At 43.5% G+C, this 14,422-nt stretch overlaps 1 protein-coding gene across 2 annotated transcripts in view; it reads left to right on the top strand.

The window, feature by feature from the left end:
* The window catches only part of zgc:173742 (DNA topoisomerase I, mitochondrial), a 76,691-nt gene that overhangs the window by 28,348 nt on the left and 33,921 nt on the right, over positions 1-14,422 (top strand). For both annotated transcript variants that reach the window (XM_063196835.1, XM_063196836.1), the window contains 4 exons: positions 3,116-3,237; positions 12,488-12,610; positions 12,999-13,186; positions 14,154-14,298. In XM_063196835.1, coding sequence (XP_063052905.1) covers positions 3,116-3,237; positions 12,488-12,610; positions 12,999-13,186; positions 14,154-14,298 — 578 coding nt within the window. The remainder of the gene's footprint in view (positions 1-3,115; positions 3,238-12,487; positions 12,611-12,998; positions 13,187-14,153; positions 14,299-14,422) is intronic.

Genomic DNA, 14,422 nt, shown 5'->3' with positions numbered 1-14,422 from the left:
AGTGCCGTTGTGGAACACCGCTAGGCCACAGCTAGGTAGCCAGGACAACAGGTGTTGTCTATCACAGCAGCTGATTACACTCTTATTGAAAAGTCGCTTTAGCAGTGAAAAGTCTTGTTGCCATTGACAGCGGTCTGATATAGACCAACCCGTCCGTTATCGAAAAATAACAGACGTGCGAACGTTGGGGAGCCCCATTGAAATGAAAGCATTCGACCGATGACGTCACACCATATAATAACTTCCAATAATAGCCTACCAACGTGGTGTTTGTAGCACTTCAATTCCGTATTACTCTGTGATGCCTGGCGCGTCTTACCTGTGCCAAATCGGGGGTGGAAACTTCCTTAGAGCTCCATTCATGTCCTGTCTGCTATCGCAGACACTTCTACGGTTATCCTTACACGTCTTTGGCATGGTTCAGTTCAAACATTATTAGCTAGTGTAGTCCATTACAGTTATCGCATATAATCCATAGGCCGACCGCTTGAAAACAGGACTTCTGGGTGAACGACATTTGTTGTCGTCACATGTTCATTGTTCAACTTTGACCCTGGATGGATGGATGGACGGAAGGATAGATAGATAGATCGATAGGTAGATAGATAGGCCTAAATATATAGATATATAGATAGATAGGCCTAGATAATATCGGATTTCATCACATTTTTATCATTTAATCCACATCAAAGGCACTCTATGGGAATACTGAACAATTAATTATCCATAAATGATATACCATTTGAAAGTGTGTTTTCTCTACTTTAATATGAAAGTAACTTGTAATTGACACTTTTCATTTATTTTCAAGTTATTTGACATTATTTAAAATATAACCAAAATGCAGATTTTTTCTTAGAATTCTTTGTAGAATTCCGGCCTATTCAAAAAAAGTTCTGGTAGCTAAAGGGTTAACTTGGGAGGAGTTCAGAAATCAATATTTAGTGGAATAAGCCTGATTTGTAGTCACAGCTTTCATGCATTTTGGTATGCGTTCCATTAGTCTTTCACATTGTTCTTGGATGACTTTATTCCAGGCCTGGTGCAAGAATTCTAGTTGCTGAGCTTGGGTTGATGGCTTGTGACCATCCAGCTTCCTCTTGGTCACATTCCAGAGGTTTTCAAGAAGGTTCGGGCCTGGAATTTGGGCTGACCATGTCAGGGTATTGATCTGGTGGTCCTCCATTCACACCTTGATTGGCCACGCTGAGTGGCTAGAGCATTGTCCTTCTCTAAAAAACAGTCCTCAGCACTCGGGAGCGTTGTCAGAACATTAGGAAACAAGTTTTGGCCCAAGGTAACTTTGTATGTGGGTTCAGAGACGCACCGTTTGCAAAGATGAATCTGACCGATTTCAGCTTTGCTGAAGCACCCTCAGATCATCACCAATCCTTGGCCAAATGTCACACCTAATCCAACACCTGTTCATCTAATACTTAGCTAGAGACCTGGAGAGGTCTGTGAGCCACAGTATCTTGCACCTGCTGTGAAATATGGCAGAGAATAGGCAAATTATCTGATGGTGCTTCAGCAAGGCTGAAATCAGTGCAATTCATTGTTGCAAATGATGCATCTCTGAAGTAACATACAAAGTTGCCTTGGGCCAAAGCATGATTCCTTCTGTTCTGACAACGCCCCTGAACACTGTGGATAGTTTTTTTAGAGAAGGACAATGCTCCCCTTGACAACCCCCTTGAAAATCTCTGGAATGTGATCAAGAGGAAGCTGGATGGCCACAAGCCATCAACCGAAGCTCAGCAACTTGAATCCTTGCACCAGGCTTGGAATAAAGTAATGGCACGTACCAAAAAGCATGAAAGCTGTGACTACAAATCGGGCTTGTTCCACCAAATCTTGATTTCTGGACTCTTCCTAAGTTAATTCATTATGAGTATGTTGTTTTAAAGTTAATGTCATCTTTTTTTCTTTGCCTATTTTGAAATTATGAAACATTGCATCTTATGTGTTATTTTGACTATTTTGAGATTTTCTGCAAATAAACTATCTAAATGACGATATTTTCCTTTGAAATTCGGAGGAAATGTTGTTGGTAGTTTATAGAATGAAATAACAATGTTTGTTTTACTCAAACACATACCTATCCATAGAAAAATCTGAAAAATCTGAAAAACTGAAAATTTTGAAGTGGTCTCTCAATTTTTGCCTCGGCTGTAGACACACACATACACACAAAAACGCACACATTGATTGCAAGCGTGAGTCATTGCCAAAGAAAGCTGGGCTGTGTCTCATGCCATCCATGCCATGCCCCTGTGACCTTTAGAGGTGGCCTACCAAGTCCACTAGGCCCTCAGTGTCTCTGCCCTGTATGTGGCCATCCATTAAGACCAATCTATGTCTCCCATTCACCATGTTTCCCAACATGTAGTCTTTACACACTATACTAGCCAGCTCAGACCAGCCTTTGAGCCCAGACTCCATTCAGCTCAAGAGCACTCAAAACTGTGTATGTTTTTGAAAATATCTGAATTGTAAAGTGAATATAAAGTGCTGTGGTGGTTGTAATTAATAAATACCCTGCAAGTCTGAAATAGCCACAATAACTGTACAATGCCTTAGATTGAATTATTTAATTTAAAATACTTATGAGGCATGCTACTTTTTGCTAAGGATTGGGTTGCGCTATGATGAGTGTTAAATTTACTTCTTCACTTGTATTGAAAGATATTTAATAGGGGTGGTACGGTTCACAAAATTCACGGTTCGGTTCATATCGCGGTGTCAAGGTCACGGTTTTCGGTTCTCTACGGTTCTTTTTTTTTTAATTCATGATAAATGGTGCACTGGCTAATAGAATCGGACTTATCACTAAATATCCTACATATGGTTTGTATTGGCTTATAATGTGAAAATGGTGTGATTTTAATTGTGTCATCCTCTGATTTGGCCTTATAAGCTAATGTTTTAATCAGAGAGACTGGATAAGATACTCCTAGAATCTCTGTTTTACATATTTATCTGGGCAGTACATGAATTGCAGTTTGCGATGGATTGCACGGTTCGGTTCGGTATGTGTGTGAATTGTACGGTTTCAGTTTTCGGTGCGGTTTGTGCCATCCCTAATATTTAATGTGTGTGTGTGTGTTGTGTGAAGGCAAAGTGATGAAGCTGAGCCCGGCGGCAGAGGAGGTGGCCCTGTTCTTCGCCCAGATGCTGGACCACGAGTACACCACCAAGGAAGTCTTCCGCAACAACTTCTTCACCGACTGGAGGAAGGTGAGTGGCACGGCAACAGCCAATCATGATCCACTGATGCCCTCCACTGTAGTTACCATGGAAATGGAACAGGACAGTAGAGTAGACCAGAGCCACTTTTTTTCCTTGCCTTCCAACAATTCTACAGTAGTTGGTAGATGTTTAACTGAGGCTGTACGTTGTTTAATGTCATTGCTAGAACACAAATACATGTTGATTGGTTAATTATGGTGGATTTAAAGCAAATGTTTTCAATGTAAGTAACTTGGTCAAGTTCTGTAGTAGACAAAACTGTAGTAACTTCATTTCTTCAGTAAAAACATTCAATGTCTCTTGCTTTCACTTTCACTGACCGTTTGCGTGCATCATTGGGCCTCGGCTGACAGAGGTATACTGTGCACTACTTTGCTCTGCAAGTGTCATTTTATTACAGTCTCCTGCCTTGTGGCTGCTATTATACTGAGATGGCCCAGTGGAAACTGTGAATAATACCCATCAGATATTCTTTTAACGCTGGAATATCTTCCTTGCTGTGAGACCTTCAGCACGCATGTGGTGGTTACCTTGTGTTTGAGTGAGCTACCAGGCAGAAAGAGGACATCAAATGTGCCAGGCAGCGCATTCATATTCTGTACCCTGCAGTAAGCATATGCCAGGCTTTAGAGGGGCGAGGCAGGAGGCAGCCGTGTAGGTGGTGTAATCGCTTTTGTACTTCTAACACACACTCTCTCTCAACACATGCAGGTTACTCTACAGACAAGATGTCCTCTATGTTATTTCATCTAGACTTATGTTCACTTTCTGTGTAATATAAGTGTACCAAACAGCTGTTGCAACCTCCCTCAAGGAGTGTGTGTGTGTGTGTGCGTGTGTGTGTGTGCGCGCTCGTGTGTGTGTGTGCACGTGCACGTGTCTCATTTGTGCAGGGTGTTTCTTACCTTCCACTTGGATAATATAATCCCCCTCCAGAATGTTGGCTGGTGTAATTGTGTATGTAGGGTATATATGTGTGTAAGGGATAAGGAGGGTTTTTCTTACCTTACACTTACCTCCTGAAGGGACGGCTTTTGTGCGAACGACGGCTGCCAGCTTTTTGTTCCGTGCCACTTCTCTTCTGCCATTCCATGGTAATCAGCCTTGTCAAACGGCAGTGCAACGAGATGACTGAGGATTTGCTCGGGGTAAAATAGGGTGGCAGAGAAAGAGAGAGGTTGAGGGATGAGGGTGATACTTTTTGGGGTGGGAGACGGGAGAGGAGAGGGGGGTTTTGGAGGGGTAATGTTGGGTGTCGTCTCATCTAGCCCAATGTGCCACCCTGCCGAGCCCGGAGGCATATCATGCAGCATTACTTTTCGTGCTGGTTAATGCTCAATGCTCTTGAAAATACGATTTGTGTAAAGGCATTGATATGCTAATCCAGACAAGTCGCTTCCCCGCATGCGAACAAATCCAATTAAACTGGCTTATTATGACAAGGCAGGGCTCGTCTTGCATGGCTGCCTACAGTCGCCACCCACACCCAAGCCTGTCAATCACTCGCAGGGAGACAGCACGGATGGCGGAGATTGGGGGGGATAGAGAGAGAGAGGGAGACGACAAGAGTGTGATCGTGTGTGAGGCAGAGAGTGTGAGACAGGGATACAGATTCAGAGACCGGGATGGTGACAGGGAAACGACACGGTAGAGGAAGAAAGAGAAACGGTGAGAAAGAGAGTCATGCGGGGAGAGAAGCTGAGAACAAGCGGCAGAGAGAGAGAGAGAGAGAGAGAGAGAGAGAGAGAGAGAGAGAGAGAGAGAGAGAGAGAGAGAGAGAGAGAGAGAGAGAGAGAGAGAGAGAGAGAGGAGAGAGAGAGAGAGAGGAGAGAGAGAGAGAGAGAGAGAGAGAGAGAGAGAGAGAGAGAGAGAGAGAGAGAGAGAATATGGTGGAATGAGATTTTAAAGAAACCCAAAAGAATCTAGAAAGTGTTGTGTGAAAGACGATTTGTGAAGGGGAGAGTGTTGCAGGCAGAGAGTGCGTGACAGAGCAAGCGCAAAGGGAGAGAGAGAGATGAGTATAATCTTTTCATTTTCATCTTTGGAAATGGAACATGTCACCAGGCAGTGAATTGGCAGCCGCTATACTCATCTTTTTGTCCTGTGGACGTGATGTGCTGCAGCTTTGAGCTTCAGTGTAGGCCAGGGATGGGCAACTGGAGGCCCGGGGGCCACATGTGGCCCTCCTCACTCAGTCCGGCCTGTACATAAAACATAATGCTCTGCGAGTTGCTGTCAGATCCGTGTTCATGTGGCCCTCCGATAGGAGTGATGGGAAAATGTGGCCCTCCTTATTATGAAAGTTGCCCATCCCTGGTGTAGGCCCATTTACAGTGAAAGGTCAAAGGTGAGGGGAGTCCTGTTGCTATGGTGTTGGCCTCATCAGATTCCGGTTACATCTATTGCCAAGACTGTCATCAACTAATTTCTGGGAGTATTGTCTCTTCATGAATTGGCATGAGTAGGGTATGTGATTGCCCCCATACAATGCAGTGCATTTCATTGTCACTGCACACACATACATTGAGTTAAAGGGGTCCTATTATGCTTTTTCATGTCCACTACCCATTTATTGGGTTACACAGCATCTGTTGTATGTAAAAGCTTGGTGAAAGCTGCATTTCACAAATTGGCCTCTTGGGGGAGAATTTCTCTGCCGCAGGAACGCTATTTCTCAACTGTCAGAGAACGCGTGGTTGGGTTTTCAACATTCTATAGCTTTTGTTTCCGGTACGGGTCTACGTCATGCTGTACCTAACATTGCTGCTTATGGGATGGAGTGTTGACGATGTCACAGACCATTTATTAATTGCAGAGACAGTAGACCTAATGCGCATTTGTTCATCGCAGCCACATAGCCTAGGCCTAGGCCTATCTGAATTTGACAGTATTGTGATGAGATGTATCCTATTTGTCAATACACCACTCAGTGTACAAAATAGTGTACAAGAATAGTGTAGCCTACAAGGATAGTGTAGGATTTCGCCATCCACAAGTTTATTCCATTAAGCATGTTTTTTTTTTTTTTCAATTCATAAATCGGCTCCGTCAATCGGCTACAGCATCGGTCTAGACTGGAGGCTACACTCACCTGTGGCCCAAGTTATATATTTTTGTTTCATTGTGATATTAAAGCTGCATTTTACATTGATAAAATACCGGTTGGTAGGCCTATGGCTAACGGGTCAGAAACAGTTGAATGAGGAAGGTCGAAAACAGGCAGAACGCGTTAACGCAGTTGCGCACTGAGAATCCAAAACACTTCCAAGTGGATGAAAGACTCGAATCTCTCCTTTCTCTCTCTATTCGCTTCAGGGCCGTTTTGCATATGCTGTTGGCAAGACTAACTTTTGTTTGGTAAGATGTGAAAACCCTACACTTGTATTGCCGCTTGAAGCATAACATTAATTACAAGACGTGCGCTGATGTTATCCAAATAGGTATCACGACATCAGAGGTCGCGTTAACCGACAAATGTCCGTCATTGACGGTTTTTTTTTGAAGGATGACGGAAAAATATGAAGCCTGTCCGTCATTTTGACGGATCAATATTCAGGGTGATGATAAATAAATTACAAGTTTAAGTAGGCCTACACCTCTATCGAGTTGAGCAAATATGCATTTCAATTAGGCATAGTTATCAGCGCAGATAATTTCATGCTACTATCATTTGCCTTTCTCCCTCTCTTCCTCTTCTCCCTGTCATACCATGCGCCACAGCTGGGCTGTGCGGCTGGCTGCAGCAGAGCGCGCGCCTCTCCACTTGTTCCAAATAATGAATTAAAATAACTAAGACGTTGCCACCATACACGTGTGACTTCGACTTTAAGATTCAGAACTATGTGTAGACCTAGGCCTACTACATTTACCGACTATCTGATTTTCTACCAATGACGTTGTCCCTCTATCGTCCTTCATAGAAGCATTGTTTCATAACTCCTCGCTTGAAACATAAACAAATATGCGAATAGCATGTTTGCTAGCCTGAACCTTCAGTCAAAGGCAACGCAGGTCTAACGGCTTCAGGACATTAAGTAATAAAAACGACGGATATTCAAGAGCCTAACCAGGCAACGCAACTTACAACTTGGCAAACGTTGCCTGAAACGGCTAACCTTCTCTCATTTCGATAGCTGGTTCACCCATTATAGGCGATATATGTTTTATTCAGACAACTTTACCGCGCTCCCAGAGCCAACATATAAGCCGATGGGGCTACGTACAGAGAGGCTCCCTTTACCGTCGCAGACATTTTTCAACAAAGTTTTGCGAAATCTGGTCGTCTTCCTGTTGTAGGCTTCAGTGCCTTTGTCGACTGCATGGGCTAAACCTTTCTGCTTCAAGACGGTTTTCCTTACCATCGTGCACGTTAACCCATTTAACACTGCGCCTTTGTATTACAATCGGTGTATTAATCCGAGCAAAACGAGTGACTGACATCTGTTGGATAAAGCCCTCCACGCGTCTTTTAAAAAAGTGCTTGTGGTGATATCGCTGAACACTGAATCAGACGCGCGTCATGAGAGATATCTGCAGCTTTAGTGCAGCGAGGGGGGCAGAGAGAGAAAGTGGACAGCAAAATTGACTCCATCCTCAAAGTTGGAGAATGAATGTCGAGTGAAAGGGAATGTATTCACAGCGGTTTACTCTCAGTTGGCCGCAATTGCGCATGTGTTGTTCCCGGTGTGGGTCGCGACCCCCCACATTGAGAAACGGGATGACGAATAAAAAATAGGCGATGACGGATTTTTTTCGACCCTGTCCGTCAAAATGACGGACTATGAAAAAGTCTAGCGCAACCTCTGCACGACATGACCAGCAGCCGTTTGCATCAGCAATGTTGGCAAGGATTAGCCAGTTAGTATAGGCTATGCGTAGGCTACAATTCAGTAATTAAATGCAACGCAGTTTTGTTCATCATATCTGCAAGAGCAACGTGGATATTGGCTTGACGTCGTTTAAAACTGGTCGAGTCGTCGGGCGGCATGCCAAAAACAATGAAACTGAAACGGATAGGGCCTATTGTTATATAAAAAAAATCCTGTCCTATCGATAAATGCGAACAAAAAAAACACGAAACCGAGACTAGGCCTAGGCGTTATTATAAGACCCAGAAACCAATCCATCGAGGACTGCCCATTGCGCTTCCAATCCAGTGGGCGCATCATTTCTGCCGGGGACTAAATAGAAATGCAGTTACTAAAATGAAACCATGCACCTGAAAATACCTTGCAATGTATTTTTATGAAGCATAGCCTATCACCATGCATTAGGCCTACAGACAACGAGCAAACAGGAACTCATTTTTAAAAGCCAACAAAGCGTGCGCTCAGTAGCCTATTCAGACTGGCTTGCAAATAGACAGGACGAATTTGTACACGGAGTTCATATCACAAATAGGGTGTCACGATATCACTGACAGACGTTGAATTGATAGGTTTGAGTCCGACAAGTCGTGCCCTTGTCTTACTGGGCGCACTCTTTCAATTTCGGACTGCGTCTTTGACAGCCAGATGGGGGCTGCCGCGGGAGCGAAGAAAATGTCCACAACTTCGCTGAATAAATAGGCCTATCCTTTGAACTGTGTACAGCAATTGCAGATGATTAGCTTATTGGAAAGCCTATTTTGTGAAGGTTAACTTGTCATTAACAAGGGAATGTGATCTGATTTCAATCCCAGAACATTCTTTGTGTCTTCAAATTTCCACCTGTCAACAGCAGATCTTGACTTCTCCCACCTAGACCAGCGCGACACTTGTCTGTTTGCGAGCAGTAAACTTGGCTGATAACTTCAACTTTAGGGCTACAGTATGCAAGGCTAGACAGCGGATTAACCAATCAGGCCCCTACTGTTGCGTTAATAATGTTTGAGATAAAGATTCTTCAGCGCAGGATATCAGAAATAAACAAGACAGCGCAGATGGCTATTAGTTTTTGTTTTGTTTTTTTTAAATTATGGTCACAATCGCGTTATTACGCATCATATGCAATATGCGTATTATTTCATGAAACCTCAAATCTGAAGCAATAGCCTGTACCCAGCACTTTCAACCCTTTCTCAGATTAATGGCAGCCTAATTGTCCCAAGCGATTTTGAAATCAAACTGAAGCCCATGCACGGAAGACTCGCATTGGATAGGGACTGGGTTTCAGCAAATGACACAGAATAACACAAATAACAACGTGGGACTTATGATGCGTCCTTTTCAGATTAATTGTGGACATTGGGTGAACTATTTGGCTGTCAACTTTAGACATAGGCTACAGGGTTGGATTCCAGGTCAAAAACAGCTGTGCTGCTGACGTAATATTAGTAATAGAATGCTTGATGAAACGCTCCATGCTGCGTCGAGATTTCAGAATGTTGAAGGGTCTAACATTCTGCACTTCCACGCGTTTCAAACAGGTGGCGTAGGGTGCATGTACACAATGATAAAAAATAATGGACATGAAAACAAGTGATCATTCAAAATTAACTCCACTAACCACAGTAAAGCAAAATATTAACAATGAAAGTTATTCTAAATAGCATAATAGGGCACCTTTAAAACAGCCTCTTCTCCAGTACAATCATGTATGTAGAAGAATAGCTGTTAATTATGGCTCAACTGTTAGTTCCACCATCCCTGACATTTATGCATCAACTGTGCATTCACATCCTACCACCTATCTCACCTGAAGAAGGAATAACTTAATCACCAACCAGCCCTATGAACTCCTGCATCTCATCCTTTTACACCAGGAGTGAAGAACCGTTTTCATTAGAGGGTCCACTTCAGATTTTATAAAATAAGTCCTCCAAGGGCCGTACTATGAACACAAACCAGGATTTCCCCCTGCACTTTAGGCCTATATTGAAGGCCGCCACCTTTACAACAAACCCCACCTTCACTAGGTCCGCTGAAAATATAACCTAATTGTATTGCAAATGTAATTTCTTAGATTTCTTTAGAAAACTTGTCATATTATATGTGAAACTGCACAATTGAATTTGTATAGGGGCTGGATAAGACCGGCCTCAAGGGCGGTAAACGGCCCTAGTCAAGACATTAGTTTCCCACCCTGGGATCTTCTGTCCATCCGGTAGGCCTGGGCAAAAAATCGATGTGATTTTAAAATCGAGTTTGAAAGTCAAATCGATTTGTTTTTTGAGAAATCGCGTTATACAATTTTTTTTTAATCATTCATCTGTCAGTTTATGTATCCAAGCGCACAGCGCATTGCATTACGTTCACCACTTGGCGAGGACGTAGGCTGTCTACCTAGTGCATTCTCTGTGTCTCCTCCCCCATTACATGCACAAACAAACGTGGTGAGTGAAATGGTTTGACAGAAATATAGTGAAACGGGCGAGGAATACGGGCTCCTATTCAAAAAAGGTGACACTACCTCCTATCGTTTTGCCAATGATGAATACCAAACAACCTACCACTTACCACTTTGTAAATTGTGAATGACAGTGTTGTCATAACGTAAGCTGTAGCCTACATCTAGCAGCCGGACCACAGGCATGTTTGAATATTTGAAACGAAAACATCTCTCGGAGAAAATGCTAAACAAACTACTCTACCCCTACCACAAGAGTGGAGCAAGGTGGAAAGCAGTCACGGATGCAATTAGCCTAGAACTACCTACTACGATATGCTTCCAATTTATTCGGCGGAGAAGAGAGGTTTTCAACATATGCTTAAAGTTTTGGATGCGCTGCTTCCTCATCTGTATAATCCTAACCAACATGTGAGTTGAAGGAATCTCTCTCCCTCCCTCTCTCGCTCACACACACACACACACACACACACACACACACACACACACACACACACCCAAACACCCGGAGCAATCGGTCTCTCGCGCGCTCTCTCTCCCCCTCTCTCTAAAGCCCTACTCGGACGGGACTAGTTAGGAGACTTGTGGTAAAGTAATAATAACCGCGTCTGAACGCGACATGTCAGTAAAGATAGCGGCGATATCGGTAAACTTTGCAGAGAGTTTTACCACCTGTTAAGCAGTCCGGAGAAATTACCAGCTCAGAGAAAGAACGAATGCGCTGATGTCTGATTAAATGCATGAAACGCGATATCTAATCTACTCAGGCTTGCATTGTTTTAGGGTGTTGCTCCAAAATGTTTTCTCTGTGTTAACGCAGCAATGTTCAGATGCATCGACATGTATTTAGACGCATTACTATGGGCTCTGATGGGAAACCAGCAGGCAATTGCTACATTTGTTCATCTGGGACAAGAATCTCTATACATCTGCACTATAATGCATCATTAATATATTGTGGGGATGGATGGCACGTGACGACAAATCTCAACAGTGCCTGGGGGTTTACCCCTCACATTTTTTGTTCTTTCTCTGAGATGTTTCAATGTAATCCCAATTGGTCATTTCTATTAGCAATGTTCTGAGATAAAATTACATTAGGCTATTTTGGCCTGGAGTTCCCAAACTCTACTATGAGCCCTCCACATACAGGTAGATTCCAGCCAAGCCCCCCTGACATGGGACATGCCACACTATTTTTTTCTCTGCACCCAGTTTCACACCTTGATAATGTTTGTGTATTCCTAAGACCATACAGAAAGCACAATACATAAATATTGTAAAGAACAAAATTATTCCACTGGGATTTAAGCCTATTTTTGGTTTATTTTGGCTATTATAAAACTATAATTTTCCCTGCCAATCTGCCACGCCCCCCTGGCATCCTCTCACGGCCCCCCAGGCGTCCCCAGACCCTACTTCCTACTTTGAAAACCCCTGCTATAGGCTACCTCATGTCCATATAAACTGGTCCAGTCCGAGTAGACTTCAATCACACATACCAGAGGCACCGCCGCACAAACAGAGCCTACTTCTCTCTCTGTTTGTCTCTCTCACACACACACACACACACAAACACACAACCACGTAGGGGCCTAGAGAGCTCAATTTTTTTATTTATTTTTTTTGGGGGGGGGGGGGGGAAGGGTATTGAATCGAATCGTGAATCGTGAATCAAGTTTGTTAATGAAAAAATCTAGATTTTTTTTTTCAGGGTGAATCGCCCAGCCCTACCATCCGGACAATAGTGTGAAGTCAAGTCAGCTTTTGTCAGTTTCTTCATAAGTCATACAAGGAAAATGAAATTATGTTTCTCTCTCTATACCATGCCAAGGCGTCCATGTGTCCCCATGAATGTGTCCATCATTGTTTTTTTTGTCTGCTGTATCTGTGTGTTTTCCTGCATTATCAGGAGATGAATTTGGAGGAGAGGATGGTCATCACTGACCTCAACAAGTGTGACTTCGGAGAGCTTCATGCCATGCACAAGAGCAGAGTGGAGGCCCGGAAAAACATGTCCAAAGAAGAAAAACAGGTGGGCTCCTGTGTTGTGTGTTAAGTGAGAAGGTTTTTTTTGTAACATTCAGATGGAGAGAACTGTAAGTATTAGTGCAGTGTGCAAGCTCACACAACAGGTCATTGGTCACTTTGCCTTCAAGTCAAGTCAAGTAGGTTTTATTGTCAATTTCTTTACATGCACTGGTCATACAAAGAATTTGAAATTACATTTCTTGCTTTCCCATGCAGACATAGACTAATCTAGGTAAGGACATAGACAGTATAGACATAGACATTACTTATACATGGACTTAAGACAGTATGGACATAGACAGTGCTCATACAGACATTTAAAGTGCAAGACTGGACAACAGAAGAATTGTAGAGAACATGCATTAAGAGGAGGTAATTGCCTTGATTGACAGGTGATAAAGGACAGCAACCAGAAGATCGTGGAGGAGTTTGGCTTCTGCCTGCTGGACCACCACAAGGAGCGCATCGGCAACTTCAAGATCGAGCCCCCGGGGCTGTTCAGGGGCCGCGGGGAACACCCCAAGATGGGCATGCTGAAGAAGAGAGTCAGGCCAGAGGACGTCATCATCAACTGCAGCAAGTAGGGGTGTAAATCTGATCGCTTAGGCTACCACACGGCAGAAAACTCGGCAGAAAACTGCACCTAAATCATCAAATGCGCTTATGTCCCATCCGAATTCCAGCTACCATTTTCCAACAGTTTTTGCGATGAACGCCAGTATTCTCACAGTTACCCCCGACCAGCAAACTAACAAACTACTACTGAAGAAACTGGCTAAGAATTTATCATTGGGATCAGTCTCGAGGAAGTCACAGTGAACTTCTGAAACGCATGTTTACACAATGGCTGAGACGAAGGGAATAGAAAGCTAACACAAACGAGCCATGACCTGAATCTGCTATTTTTATGGCAGTAGGCAGGCTAGAACTAGATAGCTAGTGAGCAGCTAATAGACAAACTTTGCCTACCTGAACTGAGTTGTTGAGCGTGTCACTATTTGTTTCTTGTCTTCATTTCTGAAGGTATTTCCATTTGGGGGCAGCAATAGTCCAACTGATGTGTTGAAAACAAGACCAGCCATCTTATTTTACTACTGGATTATTACACGGTCACTGTTTGTTTATCATTCGTCTCATGAGAAGCTAGCTGTCAGCTGTCAAGAATCTGACTGTCAAACTCGATTGGTCGACAGGAATCACGTTTCTTATTTTCTCTTAAAAACTAAGCCATGATTGGCTGTTTATCTACATTTCGACGACGCAGCTGTGTGCGCACAAGAAGAGAAAAAAGATTTTTGATAGACGGGATTGGGCTATTATAAATTTCAAACGGACACTTTGACCGGTGGGATTTTCTTTTCTCGGACATTCTAATTTGTTTCCGGCCAATGACCTGTAATTACCAGACAACGGAATGTCTGATTCTTAAGAATCAAAAATAGTTGAATCGCTGGCCCCTGCCCAATGTCCTAGCTCCATGACATAATAGAAGTGGAAAAGTAATTGGAAAAAGTCCAATTTCACACTTTCGCTTGGTGCCTCCACAGGGACTCCAAAGTGCCTGCGCCCCCTGCTGGTCACCGCTGGAAGGAGGTGCGCCATGACAACACGGTCACCTGGCTGGCCAGCTGGACGGAGAACGTCCAGGGATCCGTCAAGTACATCATGCTCAACGCCAACTCTAAACTCAAGGTGAGACAGACAACCCATGGACACAAATGGACAAGAGAGACAGGCAGACAGACAGGCAAACAATCAGGCAGGCAGACAGACAGGCAAACAATTCGACAGGCAGACAGACATGCAAACAAGCAGG

Source organism: Engraulis encrasicolus, chromosome 4 (assembly GCF_034702125.1).
Source record: "Engraulis encrasicolus isolate BLACKSEA-1 chromosome 4, IST_EnEncr_1.0, whole genome shotgun sequence".
In the NCBI taxonomy this organism is placed as follows: domain Eukaryota; kingdom Metazoa; phylum Chordata; class Actinopteri; order Clupeiformes; family Engraulidae; genus Engraulis; species Engraulis encrasicolus.
This window is presented reverse-complemented; position numbering and strand designations above follow the sequence as displayed.